The sequence below is a fragment of the Carassius carassius genome, chromosome 16 (assembly GCF_963082965.1).
Source record: "Carassius carassius chromosome 16, fCarCar2.1, whole genome shotgun sequence".
Lineage (NCBI taxonomy): Eukaryota > Metazoa > Chordata > Actinopteri > Cypriniformes > Cyprinidae > Carassius > Carassius carassius.
In genome coordinates, this window is record NC_081770.1 from 18,408,097 (window position 1) to 18,433,952 (window position 25,856).

Consider the following 25,856-nt stretch of genomic DNA (forward strand, 5'->3'; position numbering starts at 1 on the left):
AAACATAAAGAGGCTTATGACTGATGGGCTGCGTTTTAACACATACTACGCCGCTCTTTTGTGTTTTGGACACCACCCATGCTGTCTAGTTAAGTTTTGCGACTGCTGACTTCACGGAGGATATGATCTCGATGGTCTCGGATGATCTCCGGTTGCGCAATCCTGGACTTCTCTCGCTTGAGCTTTGAGACTCAGGCAGTCAGTCCAAAGAAACTTTTATTACAGTAGCTGCAGGCAACATTCGCACTTCTTCTGTGAAGACTGAGCTGGACCAGATATTGTGAGTATATGCTGTGCTGCTTATATTATGTAGGTTCATTGTCCTTGTAGGTTTGGCTTCTTTTGTGTACACGCTGTATTATAAAGGCTAAAACAATGCGTAGAGTCTGTTGCTTAGAAACACCACAAAACAGATTGAAAACGCTTAAATGGGCATTTCTGCATTAAGTATTGTTAAAAATGCGCTTAAGTCGAGTGAAACGCCTAAAACAATTACAAATAAGCGTTGTACGCGTTACCTAGGATGCAGCAACCGGCGTAGCACAGATGCTAACGCTCACGAGCACATTATTCAGCAAGAATACATTTATTTAACGGTTAGTGTTACGTTTATGTGGTTTTAAAGTTTTCCAGTTAGCGAAATATTACTACAAACACCGAGGGATTCGCGATACAAGCGTTTTAACTTCAGAAATTTAGCCGAGGGCTACAAGCTTTGTTTTGTTAGCACATCGGCTAACGTTAGCTGTTTAATATTCAAATTTCAGATCGGTTGAAACGGTCCAAATGCACATTTATATTAGCTTAAATTGTATAGGGCGTTATAATTTTTATATGTAGAAGACGTCCAGTGGTGGTAGGTAAAGATTATTAATGCATTTTTTGTGTTCTTATTGGTTTTTATCTAGAAATGGTTATTAGTTAACCTGCTAGCTGACTAGCATAACAGTTTGAAAATCTGAGCTTTTAAACAAGTAATGTTTTTTCATCGTGTGGCATTTGTCATAAGTATAAAATATCTTACTATTTATCGTTTAAAGCGAGTGTTTTACTATATTACGGCTACATCCAGCTCAAGTCAAAGGGCTTTGTCTCCGTCTTTTCCTGTTCTGAAGGTTTTGATGTTATGCAAACATTTAACACCGAAATCAGATTTTCTCAAGAAATCTTTGACAAAGAGTTTCCTGGGGTTTCATCTGATGGGCTTCATCTGGTTGCTAATTCCGACAGGAATGTGAAGATGCACACGTGCTCATTGTCTTTTCTTGGCACAGAATACATAAGATGTGGTTTATATATCGTTAGATCACGTTGAGTTTTGTCATTAAATGCAAGATAATTAAGTGGCACTTAAAAGCTGTTAACTTGCTTCGGGGGTTTCCAATAGGCAAAAGACGAGATAAGTCTCGGCATGCTTTGAACAGAGGTAATTTTTTCCATGACTGCACTGGCATCTGAAAATATTCCTCTTTTTGAATCACAAAAGTGAATGACAGGCATGTAAATTACCTTTATGATGCACATTACATTAAGACATTACATTACACTGCATTAATTCGTTGTATGGAGATACTAGGGAATACACATTGATATATTATACTTCCTGGTGCATGCATTTTTTTAAATTCACTTAAAAAATATTATTTTTTTATATTATTATATTAAAATATTTTATTAATTTTTTTATTTTCAATATTTATTTTTTAAATGTCATTAAAATGTATTATTTAAAATCTATATTTTAAAGTTTGAAATATTTTATTAATACTTCCTTTTTATATTCTTTTTCATAAGTAAAAAAAAAAATACTTCGGAAACACTTTAGAATAGGTAACACCTATTAGTTGCTTATTAGCATGCATATTACTAGAAATTTAGCCATGTATTAGTGCTAATTAAGAACATATTAATGCCTTATTCTACATCCCTAATCCTACCCAATACCTAAACCTATCAACTACCTTACTAACTATTAATAAGCAGCAAATTAAGAATTTATTGAGAGAAATGTCATAGTAGTTAACGAGTGTTACCTATTCTAAAGTGTTACCAATACTTTTAATATTTGTAATCTGAAGTATTTCTATAAAGAGAGAGTTCTATATATAGTTATCCCAGCACCACTGAGAAATAACTCCGAACTACTCATCACACTACTGAGAAATCCTGGTGCTAATGAAACTATTTATTACATAAAAAGAAAACGTGGGTGTGCCCGTGTAAAACGGTGCTTTTGATGGCTGCCACAAGAGGAAGTACCTTAGTTGCATGGGTGGCTGCTGAAGATAACAGCATGTATTTGAATGTTACATATACATGCAGTCATTAGGTAAGACAATGCATGTTTATATTTATATATATATATATATATATATATATATATATATATATATAATGCAGAATTACTTTTATTGTTAAAATGGGTATTTATATTATTATATAATTTATTTATATATTTTTTATGGTGCAATTCGCACACTTGCAAAAACTAAACTAGCATTCTTGATGAGCTGACTGGATGGAAATCAGAATAGTTTTCATTTTTCATGATTTTGAGACTCCAAATTTCAACTTTGTTCAATTCCGTGACTGATATCTATGATTTTATTTTCGGCTTGCTTTTGTCACTGAAGCATGAGTCTGCAACTCTCGTGCATGTGATGGAAACTGTGCTCTTTGTTATGGCTCATGTTTCTGTTCCCTATAGGTCAGAATTCCTGCCTTCCTGCTCCTGAAAACACGCTGATTTTGTTTGTCAGATGAGTCAGATCTCAGGACTCGTAACCTGAAATGCTTCCTTGTTATGTTTCCGCCGGAGCGGTCAAAGGAATTGGACTTTAGTTGTGATTAGTCATTTGGTTTTGTGTTGTTTTGGTTATATAATGGCTATTTCAGGCAGCTGTAAGGTACGGTATGCAGACTGGGGTGTAATAAATGATGAGTCGGGTTATTACTGCTGTTCTGGACTTCCCGGTCAGGACTGAATGTTTCATAGAGCTCATGTTATTGAGCTGGAGAGGCGTTGGTAGGCTGAAGCCAAAAGGTTTAATGTTAGCCAAAAGATCCTGCTTGGTTGGTATCTTTGATAACCAAAATAAGCCTGCTGTACTCGGGTCAGTGATAAGAATGTCTAAGATGACGAAAATGGAAAAAGAGAATGAGTCATGTGTTTTTGTTCACTGGTGTTTGTGATCATGTGGGTTTTTTTTCTTTTCTTTTAACAAAAGATTTGTTTAAAGAATATCACACTGTAAATGTAGCCAAGTAAAAAAATGAAATAAAAAAATTATTATTATTTTTAGGAAAATTTAAGTTTTCAGGTATTAAATGCAACTGTTTTGTAAACGTGTTTTCAAGTTTTGAATATCAAAGCTTCTTGGGATTTGATCAAAAATGTAACATTTTAATTACAGAAGTTGTGTGTCAACAGTTATTTGTGAAGTAAGTGGAACAAATATTTGTAAACTCTTTGTTTGTTCGGTTTCATAAATGAGGCTCAATTTAGCTTCAGTATTAGAAATGCATTTTTAATGTTTAATTTGCATAAAGTAATCTACTAAGACACAATTAATAAGTGTTACTTAATTGATCTGAGGCTGAATGTGATCATTTGGCATGTTGGTATTTAGCATAAAAATATTGAGGTGAGTGATCATTTTTGTTTTGTTTTTTGTCTTTCAGGTTATGTTTTTCACACTTTGTGCTGAACGCCCACGATGTCAGGAAATATTTAAGAAGCGTGATCTTTGGAAGAGCTTTATCGGTTCCAGTGGAACCTTTAGGACTTACTGTCATATTGTTTTACGCAAAACGCATATAGACACAAATGCAGCAATAAGAGAAGATCTTGGGGACCGGTGCATCACAGACCGAGCTTCGCTACAATGCCCGTGCAAGCCCCGCAATGGACAGAGTTTCTGTTGTGTCCCATCTGCACACAGACCTTCGAAGAGACCCACCGCAAGCCCATCAGCCTGGGGTGCGGCCACACTGTGTGCAAAATGTGCCTAAACAAACTGCACCGCAAAGCCTGCCCGTTCGACCAGACCAACATCAGCACGGACATCGAGCAACTGCCCGTCAACACAGCGCTGCTGCAGCTCGTCAGCGGACAGGTGAGTCTCAATGTGTGCTCACATTTGCTAAATTTCGCAACAGGTAAGATCTGTAGTCAACGGAGTAGCTAGATATATGAAGATTAGTCACTAATCAAGCACGGTTATCAATCCAACGATTTCGCATTCAACAAAAGTTCTCGAAAGTTCCCTACAACAAACTCTAAATACATTTTATTTTGGCTTGATTTTGTGTACAAAATGATTTCACGTCAGTTGTTGTTTTTTTTCCCGATTTAGCTTGAAGTAGGGCTGAGCAAAAGATCGAATGCGATTTTCATGCACATCTCATCAGTAAAGACGCTCCTGCCAAGTTGCTTCTCAAAACTAGTCCAAAACTAGCCCAATCGCGCTTCCAGAAGGTTCCCCGACAAAAAAAATTGCTTCCCGGGGTTAAAATATAAGTTTTAGCAGGGTTGCCTTGGTAAAATTCGCATTTTAGGGGCTAAATATCACGTTATTTGTATTGGGGTCGCTTCGACCCGTGGACATGAAAAACAACCACAGACTTGGCAACACTGGTTGGCATTTACTACACCGAGCCGTAATTCACTGACAATCTACACAAAATCGATGTTAAAATCCCTGGCGATTCTTTGTCGATTTTGAAAACGATTTTGTGTTAGTTGTCGGTAGACTACAGCTCTGTGTAGTAACTGCCGCTCCACCTGAACCAGTGTTGCCAAGTCTGCGATTGTTTTTCATGTCCGCGGTTTGAAGCAACCCCAATAGCAATAACGTGATATTTAGCCCCTAAAATGCGAATTTTACCAGGGCAACCCTTCCATAAATTTATATTTTAACCCTGGGAAGCAATTTTTTATCGGGGAACTTTCTGGAAGCGCGATTGGGCTAGTTTTGGACTAGTTTTAAGAAGCAACTGGGCAAGATTTGTTGTGAAAACCTGGCAACCCTGATCTGAACGCACGTGCTGGAGATATACTTCTAATTACAGGAGCATCTTTACTGATGAGATGCGCATGAAAATCGCATTCAATTTTTTGCACAGCCCTAGCTTGAAGTATTAGTGGTAGGGATGCACTGATATCACTCTTTTTTTCTAGAACGAGTCTGATACCGATAATTTATTTTTGGTACTTGCCGATATCTTTATTTTTTTTATAGCATTTGTAATAAAAAAATAATAATAATAATAAAAAAAAAAAAAATATATATATATATAAATATATATTATATATATATATATTGGGTATAGAAACCAAAAAAAAATACAAATCATGTTAGCTGCCTTCATTTTGCAAACAGATATTCCTAGGGTTTCTGCGATGCAGACGGAATCATGGAATCAGTCGTAAAAACGGAATTTACTGTACAGCGCAGAATGTCATGGAATTTGTCAAACTTTAAATTAATTCATCAAAATTAGGTCATTACACTTAAATCGAATCGTGTTATGTAAACATTAAGCTGCAAAAAGACTATTTCAATTGAATCCTGTATGTTCTGTGTTAATGAATGGCGCAGGTGCATGGTTTCGTTTACTAAACACATACTGGAGCACATGTGATGCTCGTGGTGATTTTAAATCTCTCCTGCCTCAATATATGAGTACATAAATACATGAACAACATTTCCAAATCTACTCTGAGTGTCATTTCATGAGCATTTGAGTAAAACTAGTGTCATATCACAGAACACAGGAATTTGTTCTGTGAATTAATGTTATGATCAAAGCTCTGGACTCTGAGCGTAACTTGTTTTTCTATAACAAAATATAAAATATTTTCTATTAGGGCTGTCAAATTTCTTTTCGAATCCCGAATATTCACCGAATTTTAAATAAAAATCCACATTCAATGCAAAATTTTTTACATTTTAGATTTAGTCCGAGAGCTCTCAGTCCCTCCATTGAAGCTGTGTGTACGGTATACTGTCCCATGTCCAGAAAGGTAAGAAAAACACCAAGTAGTCCATGTGACATCAGAGGGTCAGTTAGAATTTTTTGAAGCATCGAAAATACATTTTGGTCCAAAAATAGCAAAAACTACGACTTTATTCAGCATTGTCTTCTCTTCCGTGTCTGTTGTGAGAGAGAGTTCAAAACAAAGCAGTTTGTCATATCTGGTTCGTGAACGAATCATTCGATGTAACCGGATCTTTTTGAACCAGTTCACCAAATCGAACTGAATCGTTTTAAACGGTTCGCGTCTCCAATAAGCATTAATCCACAAATGACTTAAGCTGTTAACTTATTTAATGTAGCTGACACTCCCTCTGAGTTCAAACAAACCAATATCCCGGAGTAATACATTTACTCAAACAGTACACTGACTGAACTGGTTAATTCTGTACCAAACATGTTTATTTTTATTGACTTTTTTGGTTTTCCACCCTAGCCTCAATCTAAGTGAGGATGAGGAAGTAAAACTACAGTGGTTCTTTGTCACCCAAACAATGCCCTTTTTTCCTTTTCAAATGACCTTGATAACAATCGGAACGTGAGGCAAACAGCCAAAATGTCCAGACAACAGCTATTGTGAAGACAACACTGCAGTTGTACTTGAGGTGGAGCGTGTTTATTAGCGTCTTTCCTGCATCCACTTGTTTCTGAATCTAGAAGACGAGCACAACGTGTCAAGTACAGCGTGGAGAGGTAGCTCAGGGCGTCAGGTTTCTGATGATCAGCTTGCGATCATTCTGGTCTGGTTGGATTTCAGGCCTGATGTGACATACAGAAGCGTGTGATTGCATGACAGGACTGGAGGCTGTAAAAAACACTGCTTCCTCACTCACACAGCCAACAGAGAACCAAGAACATCTGCCAGTCATTCCCATATAAGTCTGTAAAAATACTTCTTCATTCTGCACGCGTGATGATGGGTATGATGACTGTCGTAACTATTACATAATTGTCTAGTTAGGATTATTTCAGATGACTGCAGTCATAGTGCGCTGTTTTTAAATAGGGGAATTAAACAAATACAAAAATACCAAGGTTGCAAAATTGCAGAAAAATTTGCAGAGTCCATGCAAGTTTTCATAAAAGGCAAATGAGGTAAAGATGAGCTACATGTATTAAAAACCACCATCTACATGAACAGCTACGAGAATACTTTTTTTGTGCAAAGAAAACAAAATAGTTTTTGGTTTTCTTTGTGCTAAACGGAGGGGTTTGGAATGACATTAGGGTGAGTGAAAAATGACTATTTAAATTTTTGGATGAATTATCCCTCTAATCTTCTTTTTTTATTCATGCATAAGTGAATATCTTTAGAATGAAAACAAAAACTATTGGAAAATAATAGCCAAATATTTCTTAAGCCCCTTTCTCACTGCACGTCGGACCCGGCAAATTGCAGGAACATTGTCATGCACATTTTGTCAGTAAAGTCGTTTCTGTGATTAGTAGGGGTGTAACGGTACGCAAAAATCACGGTTTTAAAGTAAAAAAAACCTCGGTTTTGAAGTCACAGTTCGGTTCATTTTCGGTACAGTAAGGGAAAGAAATGCAAACATTAAACTGCAGGTTGTTTATTACTTTAAACTTTTTTAACACTTTTGTTTACACACATACTTTTTAATAAAATATATATAAAAACCAATATCATATAATAAAATATAATGAAAAATATAAATAAATAACTATGATTACAGTGCAGCATTACCAATCCCAGCTTGTAGGCCTGCTCATATTTAAAAAATATATATCACTTTTCCAAAGTGTAAAGTGCAGCATCAACAGTTTCAGTTTTTAGACCTGCTCGGATTTCGTGCCGACGGGAGCTGCATTTGAATTATAATCGTTTTTTTTTTCTGGTTGTAGAGATGTTCACACTCGTGTGAGGCCTTTTGAAAACCTTAGGCCGGTGACACACTGGCATATTGCACCTGTCAAACATAGTCTATTTTGCCGTCAATACTGTTGACGGTGTCCTTTATCAGTAGGCTTTATATTTATGCTCAACATGAAGTATAGATATTGTTGTCGTGAAGACAAGATCCTGGTCTGTCGGCGGCCTCCCTCTATGTCACGTACAAAAGGAGCAGCGCGCCAGAGCCGCGTCAGGCACGATTCTGGTGTGTAAAGACACAGAAAACGTGAAGCAGCTGACACGCAGCAGAAACGCCACGCAGCCAGTGTGTCACCAGCCTTAGAATGAGCTGCAGGGCGGGATTTGCGCTGAACGCGGAGACTTCCGCCACTTAATATGTTCGTTTGGAAACACGAAAATGTACTTATGTTCCACACACAAAATATTGCATTCGGTTATTCATATTCATATTAATATTACACACGTGCACTGTACTGAAAGCCCTGTACCGAAACGGTCCGGTACGAATACACGTACTGTTACACCCCTAGTGATTAGTAGTAAATATGCACCTGTTTTCAGATGGAGCGGCATTTACTACACAGAGCCATAGTTCTCTGACAAGCTATGCAAAATCCCGTTGACGCTTTCATAATCGCAGACGATATAATTGTAGGATTATGGAATTAACAAAATCATTTGCGATAATGCCAGCTGTTTGCGTATCTCCTCAGTGAACTACGGCTGTTTGTAGTAAATGCTGCTCCATCTGAAAGCTTGGAGGCAATAAATCGTGATTTACTGCCTTTGCGATTTAATTTCGATTAATTGTGCAGCCCGAGCATCGGGAAAACTTGCAGTTATGACAAACCTGACAGTCATGACAGCCCAAATGACGGGGCCCTTTGATGAGAAATCACTTTGTTATGAGAGTCTGTGGGTGTGAACATTTTCTACACGTAGATGAATGCTGACAGGCCCATCACGTGTTGACCTCTTTGTGATGAATGCCCTCAAAGCCCTGTAAATGGGAACGATCTCTGGTATGGTAAAAGACACATATGTTTTCTCCTGCAGGTACCCAAAGCTCCCCCCGTCACTTTACTGACAGCTGCAGAGGACGTCAAGCACTATGAGGAGTCTCGCACATGTGTGGAGGACCTGGCCCTCTATCTCAAACCCCTGAGCAACACCAGAGGTCTCTGCCATTTTACATCACTCTTTTTATTCATTCTTTCACAATAAATTAGCAAATGTGTTTTTTAAGTGATTTATCTTATACGTCTACAAATGCATGAAAATATCATCATTGGATTGTGATTTGCACTGCAAAAATTTTGAATGATTTATATCTTATTTGTTTTGAGGTAACTTATTTGATTTAAATGTATTTATTATTGTTTAGACACTTAACAATTTGCCATGTTTATGCTATGTGGACTAATTTTATTTTTTATTTTTATCGTCCTTAATCCATTATCAAATGGATCTAATAGTTGTATTGTGGTTGCATTTGTTTTTTTTTTTTACTCCATTATTTCTTCAGTTTCTTCAAAAAGAAAAGTAATTTATTTATATATATATATATATATATATATATATATATATATTTATATATATATATATATATATATATATATATATATATATATATATATATAATATACACACACCTTGTTTATTGTCTTTAACATATGCTCTATTGTTTTTAAGTGATAATCAGCAGTCCATGAAAAGGCTCAGTTAACGTTTGTGTGTTGTTGGTGTTGATTTGCGCAGGTGCAGGGCTGAATGGCGCCGCTCAGAGCCTTCTCAGCAGACCCATGCAGAGGAAGCTGGTGACTCTGGTTCACTGCCAGCTGGTGGAGGAGGAGGGCCGCATCCGGGCTATGCGGGCCGCCCGCTCTCTGGGTGAACGCACTGTCACTGAGCTCATCCTCCAGCACCAGAACCCCCAGCAGCTCTCCTCCAACCTCTGGGCCGCCGTCAGAGCTAGAGGCTGCCAGTTTCTCGGCCCTGGTAAGATTTCTCCACTATAACGTGATAGCAGGCTGATAAAATCATTTGTGGGCACTAACAAAAATTGGTTTTCACCCAACAGCTATGCAGGAAGAAGCACTGAAGCTGGTCCTACTCGCTCTGGAAGATGGTTCGGCCCTCTCACGGAAGGTTCTGGTCCTGTTTGTGGTCCAGAGACTCGAACCACGTTTTCCTCAGGCCTCGAAAACAAGCATAGGACACGTGGTGCAGCTCCTCTACAGGGCCTCCTGCTTTAAGGTGCTTTTCCTTTTCATCTTTTCCTTCACAATATCAATGATTCTCATTTCTGTAGATTCATTACAGCACACACACATATATATATATATATATATATATATATATATATATATATATATATATACACAAACACTGACGTTCAAAACTTTGGCATCAGTAAGACTTTTAATGATTATTAATAGAGTCTCTTATGCTCATCAGTGCTGTATTTATTTGATAAAAATACAGAAAAAAACGATTTTTTTGCCATTTTTAATATTGGTTTCCTATTTAAAGTACAATTTATTTCTGTATCACAGCTCCTAAAAAATATTAAGCAGCAGAGCTGTTTCCAACATTGATTATAAATGAGCATATGAGAATGATTTCTGAAGGATCAAATGACATTGAAAACTGGAGAAATCACAGGATATTAAAGTATAAAACTGTAATTTTTAAATGGCAATAACAAAAAAATTTGATCAAATAGAAACCGCTTTGATGAGCATAAGAAACCTAAAAAAAGAAAATTTATATATATGTATATAATTAACTTTTATTGTGTAGTATTTTCATAGTAACCTCATTACATCAAAATTTTATGTAATAAAAATATATAATGATATAAAATTTTATTTATATAATATAACATTTTATAATTTCATTTTATCTTATTTGTATTTATATTAAATTACAGTAAAAAAAACATTAAATTTCATGTGAACTGATTTTAAAAATATAAAAAAGATTTAAAACATTCTAAAACGGATCTCTTTAAGATTTAAAATATTTTTTCAATGTATATAAACTATTACTAATGTATGTATAAAAAAAAAAAAAAAAGCATTTTAAATGTGTACATTTCATTTGTATTTGTTTTTATATTAAATATCAAATTTTGTTTTAATCAGGTGACCAAACGTGATGAAGATTCCTCCTTGATGCAGCTGAAGGAGGAGTTTCGCACATACGAGGCTCTCAGGAGGGAACATGACTCTCAGATCGTTCAGATCGCGATGGAGGGCGGCCTGCGTATCGCCCCGGACCAGTGGTCATCTCTACTGTACGGCGACCAGTCGCACAAATCCCACATGCAGTCCATCATAGACAAGGTATGAAGAAAGCGTGTATTATGATACATAAAAATGGCTTTTTATTTATAAATTGTGGTTCAAAGTGCCTAGGTAATAACTCTTTCAAACATCCTGTTCAGGGTATTATTTTAAGATTTCACTAGGTGGAGCTGTATTTTTTTAAGGCAAGTTTGCAAAAAAAAATTTTTTAATTGAATGTCCAATTGTTACGTGTTTAAATTCTCCAGTAAGACCCCTCCCTGTGTAGAGAACGCATTTTGGGTTTAGCAAACATCACATTGTGCATAAAAACATGTTGATTTTGTCTGCTGGTATGTGAAGCATGTGTTTATGTGGCTTTGTGTGTTTCAGCTGCAGACACCAGCATCCTTTGCTCAGAGTGTGCAAGAACTCACCATTGCCCTTCAGAGAACCGGAGATCCAGCCAATCTCAACCGCCTCAGACCCCATCTGGAGCTCCTGGCCGACATCGACCCCAGCCCAGGTCCATCAGCCTGCTCCATTCACACATTTGTCAGTGCAGTACATTCATAAAAACATAAATGTCTGATTTTTTTTTTTTTTGCCTGGTTTTTGACAGATGCCCCTGCACCCATATGGGAGCAGCTTGCCAAAGGGCTGGAAGCGGTGCGGACCGTTGTTCACGGCCTGGTGGACTTCATCCAGAACCACAGCAAAAAAGGAGGGGATCAGCAGCAGGTCGGTAACCAAATTGCAGATGGAAAATATAATTAATTTGTTTTAATATTTAATGGTTTTACATTTATTTTTATTTTTTTTTACTTTTTATTAAGTAGCAGCAGCACTTAAAATTGCTTTGCAAAATTGACGTTTGAATATTCCCTCTAAAAAATACACGAATATTCGAACTATTGGTTGCGCATGTTGTCAATGCATTACGTCAATAACAGGCAAAAATAATACAAAGAGACATAACTACTTGTATAGATAGTCTATTTAAGTTTAAACATATATGACAACATATTACCTACACAAAAACAAGGAAATCAACTAATGGCCAAGACGGCAGACCTCACGCTCTCTCATCCTCACGTTCTCTGCGCATAATGGTTTAAATGAACAAACTAATTTTTGTGCAAGCAATTTAAGGTCGCGACTGTTGTCCCAAATATAGCAGGCTTCATTCAGTGATTGAAACAAATATTATTAATATTAATTGAAGTTTTACAGCATATAGAACTGACATTGAATGCTCCGAGCGAGCTCTGCCGTGGTAAACATGGAACTTTTCCTTGACATGAAACGATAAATAATCAAACCTCGGATCCGTTGCTTGACAGAACTCCCCGAAGCCTGCCCCATCCGCGATACTGATCGGTCTCATGTCCTTAAAAATGAACGAAATTATTTTATCCGTTATGGCCTCTTGTCGTGTTGCAGACAAAGCTTGCGGCGGGCGATGCAAAGTAACGTTAAGTGTCAAGACGTGACTGTTTAACTGGAGTTCCACACATTATGCCATGCTCATTTGGGTGCACATTTTTGAGATGTGACCTCATGTTGCTAGTGGTCGAATGGTATGCTAACTGCTAACTGTATCTTAAATAGCTTGCATACAACTTTATCTCGCGGGTCAACAATTTTACCTCATTTTCTCTGCTGGGGTCGAGTTGGGCTCTGCACTTGCTGGCATCTTCCATGAAGATGCGTCAACTTTCAGCAGTGATGCTGTGCCAGACAGTCCGACTCCTGTGAGGCTTTGACCTGTCCCTGAACCCTCAGGCGCGCTAGCGCGCCCACTCCCAAAGCAGACAACCACGCCTCTACTACCGCGGGCCTTTTTTTCCACATTTTTTTTTATTCGAATTAATTTTCACCTTCGAAATTCGTTTTTTTAAAACTATTCGAATACATATTCGAATTTAGAATATTCGTTGACAGCCCTAGTTTCATCTTAGTAGTTGTAGTAGGCTATATACATTCTACTGAACAATAAACTTCAAAACCGGACTTCTATTTTGACGGGTTGCAAAACAAATGAATACCTTTACAATTCTGTGCATGTGATTATGATGCTTTTGCTCAATTCAAATGCTCGTGAAGTGACTCCAAGAGCAGTTCTGGAAATGTTCTTCATGTGTTTTCATCCTCATTTACTAAGAGGACAGACGCTGAAATCATTGCGATCGTGATCATCGTCACGTGCGTTAAACTTTGAATTCTGTTTTTATGAATGGATTCCGCGATTCCGTCCACGTTTTCTGCATCGTGGAAATCATAGGGCCCTACAATTATACCAGCACAATGTATACTCTCACACTTGAACTGCTTCTGTTATTGAACACTCAAGTGATTATCTAATAAAAATAAACGAGCAGCACTGAGTCTAGGAGAACTCATTGGTATCAAACACACTCCAGACGCGTCGCGTTCAACTCGAGCAGCGCTCTAAAACTGTTCATTTATTCACCAAACGGACACAAGTTGACGGAGCAAACGGAAAGAGCGATCTATATTATAGCTCTATAAATGAAGCATACAGACTTTGTTAGAGCCACAGAAAGACAAACGTTTTGATGGAAATGCTCAATATACAATTCATTATGTACATTAACAACGATTTGGGGCAATGTAATTTAATGGAAAACTATGTGAAGGCACGGCAGGATTTTTGTGTCTAAACCAGTCTATGGTCTAAACAGACATCACGTGCTGTCAGTGATTTCAGCCACAGGCCGCTCTCGCACTGTATAATGAAAACAGAGCCTTCTCAGCTGCTCCCGCAACGGACCCAACCCGGGTAACTATCAGCCGCTCCAGCAAAGGTCGAAACACGGAAAACTATTGGCACGGATTTTTGCAGATAACCGATTGTTCCAGCAATCAACTATCACTGCCGATTAATCGGCAAAACCGATAAAACGGTCAACCTCAAGAGAAAATAACCTTTGAATTTGTCCAAATGAATTCTTAGCGATGCATATTACTAATCAAAAATTAAAAATTTGCATTAGGAAATTTTGATTTATTTTTAATTTCAGTTTATTTTTCGAAAAATCTATCATTTTGACCCCATACAATGTTTTTTTTGGCTATTGCTAAAAATATACCCCAGCGACTTAAGACTGGTTTTGTGGTCCTGGGTCACATGTTTGTGTTATTGTAGTGTTATTTATAGGCAATTGTTGTATTTTAATTATTTTTAATCAGCTTTTATATTTTCATTTTTAATTTTGGTTTAATTTTTAAATGGTTTATTTAGCTTTTTTTATTTACATTTATTTTTAAATCATGTAATTCGAATAACTTGCCCAGAAATGACTAAGCATATCTCACTTACTGCCCACAGCCACCTCAGCACAGCAAATACAAGACCTACATGTGTCGGGACATGAAACAAAAAGGCGGCTGTCCTCGCGGAGCAAGTTGCACCTTCGCTCACTCTCAGGAAGAGCTTGAAAAGTACGCAAGACTTGAACTACGTTAAATAAAGCGTAATAAGCATTCGCATCAGCCTCACCACCTCTTCTCTGTCGACAGGTACCGTAAGATGAATAAACGTTTGGGAATGAGGCGACAGCTCAGCCAATCCCTGACCCAGCTGAACGAGATGGACCTCGGCACTGGTCTGTTAACTGACGATGGGCTGCTGATGGAGGGACTCCCACGCAAGCACTCCTCCATCAGTAACGTCATCCTAGCAGCAGGACCTGATTCCACCCTGGCCCACCTTGTTTCCAGAGGCTCGGACCCGTCATATGACCCAACACACAAACCAGGGAAGATGGACTCTGGGAGCCTCAGTGCACCTGGCTCACCTCCAGACTCGTGAGTTTATTTGTTTATTAGCAGTGGGAAATAAATCGTATATCAGCATGGGGGATGTCAAACTTTTTTTAGTAATTATTTTTATAACATATTATGTCATTATTGACATAATGTTATAAACATTCTGCCTAATCCTAATTTATCGCCTTTGCGATTTAATTTCGATTAATCATGCAGCTAACATTCAGTTTAATTTCAATAAACGAATCAAAATTATTGATTTATCAAAATAGTTTTCATTTTAATAATGCAAGAGTGCAGAGTGATTGCGCACTTTATCCCTTGATTTACAGACTGGAATCCATCCCAAAAGCAGGGATGCTCATAAATTCTCACTCCAGGGTATCGGGTGAAGGCGCAGTCGGACAGAAGCACATGCCTGCGGTGCCTAGAGTTCCTCACATGTACTCACCACACCAGTCTGAACGGTATTACTCTGATACAAGAGTCCCTGTGCCACCCTCTGCCCAATATGAATCCTCCCAGTACCCTGCAGGTACCAAAACACCGTTGTTCTTTTGAGTTAACACGTTACATTTTGCGCTTCTATATCCTTGCACTTTTAAAAATGATAATTTTCCTCATTTCTACAGGTAATCCTTATCCTCACCACCATGTGCACACACGTTACGCCCGCAATCCGACTCCAGATCCAGGAATGTCATCATATCCGGACTCCTATTCCAGCTCCTATTCTTCAGAACTCCAGTGCGCCAACGCTAGCTCCCATTACGGATACCCTTCACACCATGACGGCCGTCGCCACTCAGCCTACGCCCATCCTCAGACATTGTCCCCACGAGAGGAACTGGTGCGGAGGAGTCCAGACGTTCCCCCGCCGCTACCACCCCAAAACCCTTCATACCTGCCAGAGCCAGACAACTATAACCACTCCAGTCACATCAGGAGTTACCCGAGGGTAAGATCCATTACCTGCTATATTTAAACTGTACTGGTCTCAATTAAAAGCTAAAGAAATCATCATCTCTGATAATGTGTCCACAGAGTGCGTACACACGACCTCAGCCCTCCCTGGACTACCTGCAACGCCGAAGACAGGAGATCATGGCCCAGCTGGAGGAGAGAAAGTTGGCTTCCCCGTCACCCTTCAGCGCCTCACACTCATACGACCCCAACTACCCTCAGGACATGAGGGGGCAGAGCCATGTAAGCCAGAGGAAGAATATGTCATAGACAATAATCATAATAATAATACTCAACAAAATGTAGAAGGGATGCATGTTTAATCTAAATTAAACAATGGATTCATGTTTTAAAATAAAGAAATTAAGATTGCCATAAATTAGATTTGTAAAAAATTAAAAAGTTATAATAATTTGATAACTGGGTCTGTAAAATTATTATCTGAAATCTATTTTAGTAAAATTATATCTATCTTAAGAATTTATTAGAATTGTATTTATGTATATTTATATTTATATTATATTTATGTACGGGAACACATGATAGGTAAAAATTGATAGCCTGAATGCACTGTAAGTCGCTTTGGATAAAAGCATCTGCTAAAAGCATAAATTTAATTTTAATTTAATTTATGTATTGTTATTTCTAGATATTAGTAGTATTGTAATTTTAATTGTATTCTGTGTTTTATTATTGTATTATAGTAATTTCCTTTTTTTGTATTTAATAATAGATACTTTTTTATTATTTATATTGATATTTTATTGTAATTAGAAAAAAATTTTTTGTTTTATATTATCTTTTTCTGAAATCTATTTTAGTAAAATCTATTTTAGATTAATTTTAATTTTATTTAATGTTAATGTTATTATTATTTATACAGCATTGTAATTTTTAAAAATGTAATAACACTCCGATTTAGTGAAATATTTTGCTATTTTTGTTGAATATATGTAACACTTAACATTAATATTAATATTCTGTATTTGTATAATATAATAATTAGGGCTGGGACAACCCTTCGAGGTCATAGATGACGTCGACGCAAAAAATACGTCAACGCAAAATTTGCGCATCGATTCGTCGACCTATTTTTATTTCTCTAAAAAACGTTTGCAAAACGTTTACCTTATGTGCGCTGAATATATGCGATGGCCGGATCAACATTCTGTCCAACGTTATATAACCAATCCAGGGGTTTTTCTGCATTGATCTTTTTTTTGGCAGCTGTCAAAGCCTTATTTGATCGGTGAGTGATGTAGAATAGGATGTCTGCTGCGCCTGACAGGGCGCGTACGAGAGAGAGCCCCGGCTGTGCGCGCGCAAACTCACAGTCTTCAAAAACACGAGCGCTTCTTGCGCTCTCTCTCCCTTGTGCATATTAATAAAAATCATTAAACACGATAGAAAAAGGGTGAAACACCAAAGTTTCACGTGCGCTCGCGCACTCAGTCTTCAAACTACACGAGCGCTGTCTTGCTCTCTCTCTCTCTCTCCCCCTCCCTCCCTCGTGCATATTAACCAAAATCATTAGATAAGATAGAAAAAGGGCGGAACGCCAAAGTTTCACGTGGAGCATTCAGAGATTTTTTTTTCTCCATGACAGGCTGCTGGCTCCCACTGTTAATTTTTTTTTTTTTTTTTTTTTTTTTGGAAAAGCACTCTCTGTATTAGCTTAAAGCCCTCAAGTTTACATTGGTTACTGTATTCTTTCAATTGCTCAAAACAAGTATTTTGGGTGACCTTTTTTATTGAATGCTAGACATCAAGTTGTTGTTATTTTCATCTGAAAGAAGAACTTTTTTTCAGTAAGCTAGGCCCTATGTGTTCAGTAAGCTTGTTTCAGTAAGCTATGTGTTTTCAAGGCTTCAAGGTTTTATTGAATGCTATCTCTATACAAGTGCAAAGTAATGCATTCTTAGTCAGTCTTTTATTTTGTAATTTTAAGAGCAATAAACATATATTGCAATGTTGATTTACATATCTGAATGAAAAAAACATGAATTCCTTAACATGTATAAATTGTTAGTAGTCAATTAATGGGGAGATAATCGAAATCGAATCGGTCTGAAAAAATTAATCGTTAGATTAATCGATGCATCGGAAAAAAATGATCGCTAGATTAATCGTTTAAAAAATAATCGTTTATCCCAGCCCTAATAATAATATTATTATTCTGAAATTATATAATTTCTTATTTTTAATTTTCATATTGATATTGTGTTGTCATTTCATTATAGATGAATATTTCTAATTTTACTTAATATAATAATATTGTTGCTTTCTGGAATAAACAATTTTAATAGAATTATATATATTAAAGATTTATTTTAATTGTATTTATTTTATTTTAATATTGTATTTTTTTTAAACAGCATTATTAATATTTCTATTTTTTTTTTATATAATAATACTAATAATAATTATTATTATTATTGTTCTTGTTGTAATGTATACTGATATTTATGCATAATCACAAAATGTTGGGACAAATTGTGCAGTCTTACAGGCTAGCACAGCAAATTTTGAACTTTTTTTTAAATTGCATTTTAAATCACATATTTATCAGAAAAAAAATTCAATTGGATTTTTTTCCACCAAATCAAGCAGCCATATCAATGTCTCTCACAGTACATGGAAGACAACTCCCACAGTTTTGGACACTTCCGGGAACCGGACTACACCAGCTCGTATTCGCCTTGGTCATGTGACACCTTCGGTTCCTACATTGGCAGCAAAGAGATAAAGTCCAAGGAGGGCATGAACTCCATGGACACAGTAAGTTTAGCATGTTTAGAGGTACATAAGGGATTCTCAAGCAGGTGTCTTTTAAACAGAAAAAAATAAAAATGGTCAAAGGCACACATTGAAGAAGAACCTGAGCTTAATTTTTTTTTACATTTGAGATATTTAAAGTTGAAAGGCTTCACATTGCAAGAGGATTTTGTCCCTGTTTCTCCCACACATTCAGATATGTGCTGTTTTCAGTGGCTGTTCCATTACAAAAGGTTATCAGTGTTTATTCTGTTTAGTTTGAACTAATCATACTGTTGACAAACCAAAGGCCATATATATATATAACAGATGACCAGTGAGTTTTGTTATTGGATCAGACTTATCTCATGTTAACGCTTGGATAATGTTTTTTTAAATATTAAATAGTGTAGTTGGATGCATTTAAATAATAGCATGCTGAATAATTAGCATATTCAAATAGGATTCTTGAGCTAACTGTAACCATTTCTCACAGCAAAATATAGACAAAGGCAAAAATCTAAGAGCACATGGCTTGGAGCTTCAGCGTAGAGCGGCAGACGGCAAAGACGATGACCCCATCATTCCCTTTGGCTCCCTGCCCACCGTGTCTCGTTTCGGAGCCATCTCGCGCACGTCTAAAACGGGCTACCCGCCAAACAGTCCCATGCCACCCATGCCAAACTCAGCCAAGCACAGCGCTTCAGCTGGTAAACTCCTCCTGCTTTGTCTCAGCATTGCCAATGGGAGAACATGATTGATTCAGTGTTTCTGAATGGTCTTTGTCTTCTCTTTAAGCTGACTACACCTATGCGAAGCACGGCGGGTGGAGTGGTGACTCCTACCAGCCACACCAAACGTCTCAGGGGCACTTCAGGGAGCGGTATGTCTCCAGCCCCACCCTTTACAAGAAGCTCTTGGTTTCTGTTTAGTTTTATTCTAGAGCTGGTGTAAATGAGTGAAATATTTTCTGCTTATCCCGCAGAACTAGTTCATCCCCTGCGGTGCAGGCGCGAGAGCAGCTGAGGATGGAGCTACAGAAGGTCAACCTCCAAATCAGCCAACAGACACAGAGTCGCGGCCTAGAGGTGAGACTGTCCGTTTGTTTGTAAATACAAACACATACATGTATATATTTATGAAAAATGTTATGTTTATATTTTAAGTATAAAACACTATATAACATTTTCAAAATATTTACTGTTTGTGTGTGTATTTATATATACATAATATATACAGTACACATACATATATTATGTAGACAACAACTTTTATTACAGTATATATTTTTTATATTTTTTATTTATTTATTCATTTGATTTTCTTTTTTCTAATGCAGCCTTTTGTAAGATTAATAAGGGAATTAAGATCAATATAACTCAAAGGGGATTTGAATTACAGTGAATAAGAACCAAATTAGTATGCAAATTATTCAGAATTAATATTTAACACTTTATCAACTATTCGTCCACCGATAAATTGAGATTAGGGTATTTTATCAATTCTGGACAAAATATTATCCCGTGGCCTATGGTAATAATATCATAAAATTATGATAACTGATTATGAGCAAGGTAACAGAATCTACAGTTTAAGGCAGTAACTTGTAAGCACACAGCACAAGACACTGGTATGTAAAATCAGACAAGGCTTTATTGAACTACTCTAATACACACAAACTAAACTAACGAAAACACACAAACATTCATTCAAACAGTGACAGAGAAAAGTGATGTTATTAACGGAGGGTGAATGGAGTCCCAAGTGTCTAGCATTAGACACTATTTCTTGACCGCAACCTGATAGAATCAATCTGCTAGCACTTCAATCTTAGTTCGTTTTCTTAATAAGATTTGCACCAGTTTCAGCCAGAATTAGGAGATATTGTGTACTTGCGTTTGGATGCTCCTGTGCGTTCCCTTCTGTAATGAAGTTGCTGGAGAAGGAATCTCTGGCGCTGATTGGCTGGCAGTCGGTCGATGATGCGTTCTGAGGGACCGCACTCGATGGTGAGTGGTTGGTTGGCTTTGACGGGTGGCGCTTAGTTTGCGAGACTTCCTGGATTGTGGGTTGCTGTGCTACGGAGTTTCTCTGAGAGGGGTTTTTGTTTGACGGAGTTCAACTTGAAGAGTTGATGAGTTTTGAGTGAGCTTTTGGTGATTTGAAGAGTACACGCTGGACAATGGAAAGGTCCGCACAAAACATAGGCAAGAACCAAGTCACTGCAACAGCAGGGCAAAAAGCAACACATAGCTGCTTGTCATTGGGTTATAAGCGTGTCCATCTGACCCGTCCTTCTTGGTGCGATAGCCAATCAGATATTGTCTTGGGCGGGACCTACGCCCTGTTCTCCGGTTCTTGCATGTAATTAGCGTAATGTCCACGTGAACCAAACTCCTGAGAGTTTAGTTTAAACGCTTTAATAAGCAAACTTAATAGTTTAAATATGGTGCATCCTACCTACATCTACTTTATAAAAAAATCCTAGAAATCATTTACCAATCAAGTACGTACCAAAATACATATACTTCCCATAGTTGAGGTGGAAGTAAATAAGGATTTAGCCGTGATAAATGTTTAAAACACAAAATTAACTTGAGTAATATAAAGCATGCATAATACAGAGAATACACATGTATGAGGCAACTTCTGGTGATTAGTTCCTATAAACCCTACGAATAGGCTGTAATGAAAGTTAAACACACAGAAATAATTGCCCAGATTATATAAAACATACATGATACTTAAGATTTATGTGAGGTAATTACTGGTAATCAATTCAGCTTATTGGAAGCTATTTTGAGACTGTTTGTATTAAACCACAAGTGGGTTAATTTCAGTCTATTGGTTTTGGAGACAAAAGTCTCTGGAATTTACAGCTGCAGAAAGGAGGTGTTCCCTGGGTTAAGGTTTTTGGTGATCCTGGGCCAAAGGAATGCCTTAGCATCCTTCCTTTCATGATAAGGCTGTGGATTTATGCATTGGGGTCACCACAGGGTTTCTTGGCCATTTGGTCTTAAGTTTGGGGAACAAAGAGAAATCTTTTCCTGCTGTCCTGGAATCGCTGGTATGAGATTAGACAGGCACAAAAAGGGAAGGGGGTGACATCTCCTTTAGTCATCTCGGCACCATGACTGTGTTTTATGATGCACTAATGGTTCGATGGGGAATCGTTCCGAACTGTGGAATGCGGTGTTGGGTTCATTTAATGAAATGGACTGTTCAAGAATAATCCTACACTTTTTACACCACAAACTGAACAAAATGAAGCATTGCTTGGTAACTGGTTAACAGTTTGACAGCTGACAGCTACTCAAACTAATTCATAACATAGCTTTCTATCAAGTTGTCTTGACATTATCAAGATGAATTTGTTCTGACACAGTTTAACTCCGAGTTCTTGTCATAATTTATTACCATTTTCTAAACTATAGTGAATAAACGTTGATAATGTGAGATGAAGGTGTCAATAAATTTTGGTTTGACTGTACATAACAATTTAAATAGTGTGTACTAGGGCTGCCGCGGTTAAGAAATTTCCTCTGCGGTTATTATGGGTGGCTCAATAGTGCGATATGCGGTATTACCGCTGTTTTTTTTTTTTTTACATACCTAATTTATCCTGATTTTTATTGCATACAAAGCTTTATCGTTGAGTTATGTAGCATATATTGTTGCTTTTTTAACTGACAGAGAGACAGTTTTAAAACATTTTTGTTTATTGTTAAATGCCAAACAGCAACAAGAACATGCGTTTTCCAATAAAAAATTTTTTTAAGAAATCCAAGAGTTCTAACATGTATTACACATGTATTTGCGCGCGACTTTGGACAGCAGCGGATTATCGCGGCACTGGCCCACCAGGACATTGGATTCGCATTGGAGTCGATGCACTCCTCATGCAGATAGCGTGTGTGAGCTCGTTATCTGCTCACGCTCTCTTGGGTATGGGCACTGACGCGGAGGTTGTCCGTGACTTCAGCAGGTATGCCTGTTACTTTCACGGCTGTATTTTACAGATTTCGCAAAGGCTACTCTTAACTGTCGGCCGGTCTCAGCTGTTCTTTTTGATGTTGCTCCGCGACCTGATGCTTGAGGGGGCAGCTGCGCTGGATGACAGGGGACACTCTAAAACGCTTACCGTGAAAAACGCTTAACATGGCTTAATGTACTAAGATAGTGATATTAACAGACCAAACACACTAAAAATCATACTAAGTATACTATCTATAGAAAAATCAGATGAGCCCTGAATATGAATGCAACTCGTTTAATAACACGTTAAGCCTTTTCCTCCCATAGAAAACCGTTATAAGAAAACTGTTAATGTGGCTTAATGTACTAAGACAGTTATTTTTAAACTCACTATACATTATACTAATAAAGTATACCATGTACAAAAAAAAAAAAACGGTGAGTCCTGAATATGAATGAAAGCCGTTTAATAACGTTAAGCCTTATGATGGGTTTCTATGGGAGGAAAAGGCTTAACGTGTTATTAAACGTGTTGAATTCATATTCAGGGATCATCTGATTTTTTTGTAGATAGTATACTTTATTAATATGATGTTTAGTGAGTTTGGTCTGTTAATATCACTGTATTAGTACATTAAACCACGTTAAGCATTTTAGAATGTCCCGATGTATTGCCGCGTCACAGGAACCTTTTTGCCGCAAATTTTGCATATCGGCTCATCTAAATTCGCTGGCTCACCCTTTTCATTTGGTTGAAAGCCGAAATGTTCCCAAACTGGCGACGTGACATTAGGTTTTGGGACGGGATCGAGCGCCTCCCATGGTTTCAGCCGGCCTATTCAAAACTAACGAAGCACCATAAAGCTACAACGGCTCGCGAGAAAATTACAGTCGTAACCATATTGTATCATTAATTTATTTAACATTGAATGCACAGTGACAAATTGAAAAAACAAGAAGGCCACAGCCTCATATATATAAAAAAAAAACCTGAGGTTGCTATCTTTTCTCTGCGGTTTGCTTGTCAATAGCGCGGTATTACAATATTGCGGTTATTGCGACAGCCCTAGTGTGTACGCATAAAATATATAAAGAAAATGTACATTTTTAATAGAATTTTTCAAATTTGAACTTTATTTAATTTCTAAATGTGGTGGTGTTCTGAAATTAGGAGGCAAAGTCCTGAAAGTTTGTTTTGTTTGTTTGCTTGTTTGTTTTATCAAATATAAAATCATGTCCCAGTCACATTTTCTTAGTTAAAAGTGGTTATATAAATGTGTGAGTTGTTTACTTTTTTTATTTTTTATTAGTTTTTCCATTAACGCCATTATATTGTTTAGTCAAACTGATTCGCGAACACGAGATGGGATTTATCGCTTGAACCAATCACAGACTGACATAACCAGCCATATCCAATCATATATCACTCACGTGACTTTCTCTCATTCATTCTCAATTAGCCCTCACCAAACTCACCGCACACTTTATCTGTTAAAACTCAATGGGCTCAGGGGAGGCACGCAAGGCGCAGACTCCTGCTGTAACTTTACATGCTGCCGTCACTGTTGGGAGATTTATACGCTCTCGTTTTTATGTAATATTTGTAATAATGACATTTGTTTTATTTTTGTAAAAAATTATTTATTTATTTTCAATATTTTGAGGCACTGCCCCCCTTTCCTATTTGGAGGAAATGCTCCTGATATATTTTTTCACACACACACACACACACACACATATATATATATATATATATATATGTATGTCATATATAATGTCTTCTTGTATTGTTGTTTTAATGATTCAGCTTTTCACTGTCTCTTTTGGCAGAACCCGAGCTCAGTCATGTCCCAGCCGTCTCGAGGGGACTGGTCGTCTGGGAGTTTGTCCAGTGAGCAGCTGAGTCTCGAGCTGCACCAGGTGGAGAGAGATATCGTCATGAGGACACAGGAGATGGCCATGGTAAGTGACGCATGCAGTTTATAGAGCTTCTATTAATTATTCATAATTAATATATTCTATTACTGGTGAATAATTCATGCAACAGTGTCCATTTCTTGAGTAGAAAATCCATTTTTAAGCAAGGTCATTTGTAAGAGTACTGTTTTTTTTTTAAACTCTGGTACTGTGGAGTGTAATTTCAGTAACCTTTATATCTCTGTTCACTCGAGTTCAGGAAGTGAAGGAAAGTGATGTGATTTACATTATTTTGCCTTCAGGAGAACCACGATGGCAAGTACAAGCGGGTCTCAGTGGAAAATGGACAAGACGAACACACTCTGCAACGAGATGAACATCCACTCCATCTTAGGTAAAATATAACGAATATACATAATAAATCAAAGGAAAAATATACGGTATTTTACCAGTAACATTTCAGTTGTGTAAATGCTATTTATGTTTTTTTTTTAAGTCAAGATTTGTGCTTTCTTGTGTCCATTACAGTAGTTCTCATGGTCTTTCTCTTTTATTTTAGTGAGGGCTCAAACGGCTCCATCAGTTTGGTCCAGGACTGTGGTCTCGTCAGCAGCAGCATGTCCTCGTTGACCAGCAAGACGTCATCTCTCAGTTTGTCCTCTGAACAGGTGGCCAGCAGCCCTGATTTGCCCAAGAACGGAGTCGTCCACTCCTAGCCGGCTCTTTCTACCTCAGATTCCCCTTGCGCAGCCACCTATTATTCTCTATTATGCCAGGTTAAACGCTGAAAACACTGTATTCACTCGTTTAATCCTGAGCGCTTCGCCTCCTCCGCTGACCCTCAAACACCCATCAGGCAAATATGGGTGGGATTCACTGTGCATGTGCCTCAGCAGACTTGCACAATCATGCCCTGAATTAATTTCTTTTTACAGCAGTATCTGCTGTCGAGAACTTTTTTTCCTGTTTTTTTTTTATCTTTTTTTTTTTGTTCACCTCCTTCCTGAGACTAGCCTTTTTTCCATAGCCGTGTAAATCAGGGTGAATCTGAAAAATCCACAGTCTTAAGTGTATGTCAGGCAACATATAAAATGATCTCAGATCTCAGTTATGTTGTTTAACGATCATTAATCCACTATCTTGGGTTTCAAATTAGCATTTTTATCATTGTGCTACGTTTTCGGTAGTATTCTCTGTTGTGCTTGGTGTGGCGTTTCCACTTCTGTCAGAGTTTACAGTGTGTGAATGGATTTGTTTTG

The 25,856-nt window shown here is 37.4% G+C and overlaps 1 protein-coding gene across 1 annotated transcript; it reads left to right on the forward strand.

Moving 5' to 3' along the window:
- The first annotated feature begins 71 nt into the window (after window positions 1–71).
- Window positions 72–25,530, forward strand: rc3h1a (ring finger and CCCH-type domains 1a). Its single transcript, XM_059569345.1, has 20 exons — window positions 72–280; window positions 3,682–4,115; window positions 8,966–9,086; window positions 9,668–9,907; window positions 9,990–10,165; window positions 11,056–11,256; window positions 11,590–11,722; window positions 11,819–11,937; window positions 14,549–14,661; window positions 14,740–15,027; window positions 15,321–15,523; window positions 15,621–15,946; window positions 16,033–16,194; window positions 18,583–18,729; window positions 19,202–19,415; window positions 19,504–19,588; window positions 19,691–19,793; window positions 24,511–24,642; window positions 24,900–24,991; window positions 25,157–25,530. Exons 2-20 carry the CDS (start codon window positions 3,885–3,887, stop codon window positions 25,311–25,313), a joined length of 3,243 nt encoding a protein of 1,080 aa, XP_059425328.1. The 5' UTR covers window positions 72–280; window positions 3,682–3,884; the 3' UTR covers window positions 25,314–25,530.
- Window positions 25,531–25,856: the final 326 nt, after the last annotated feature.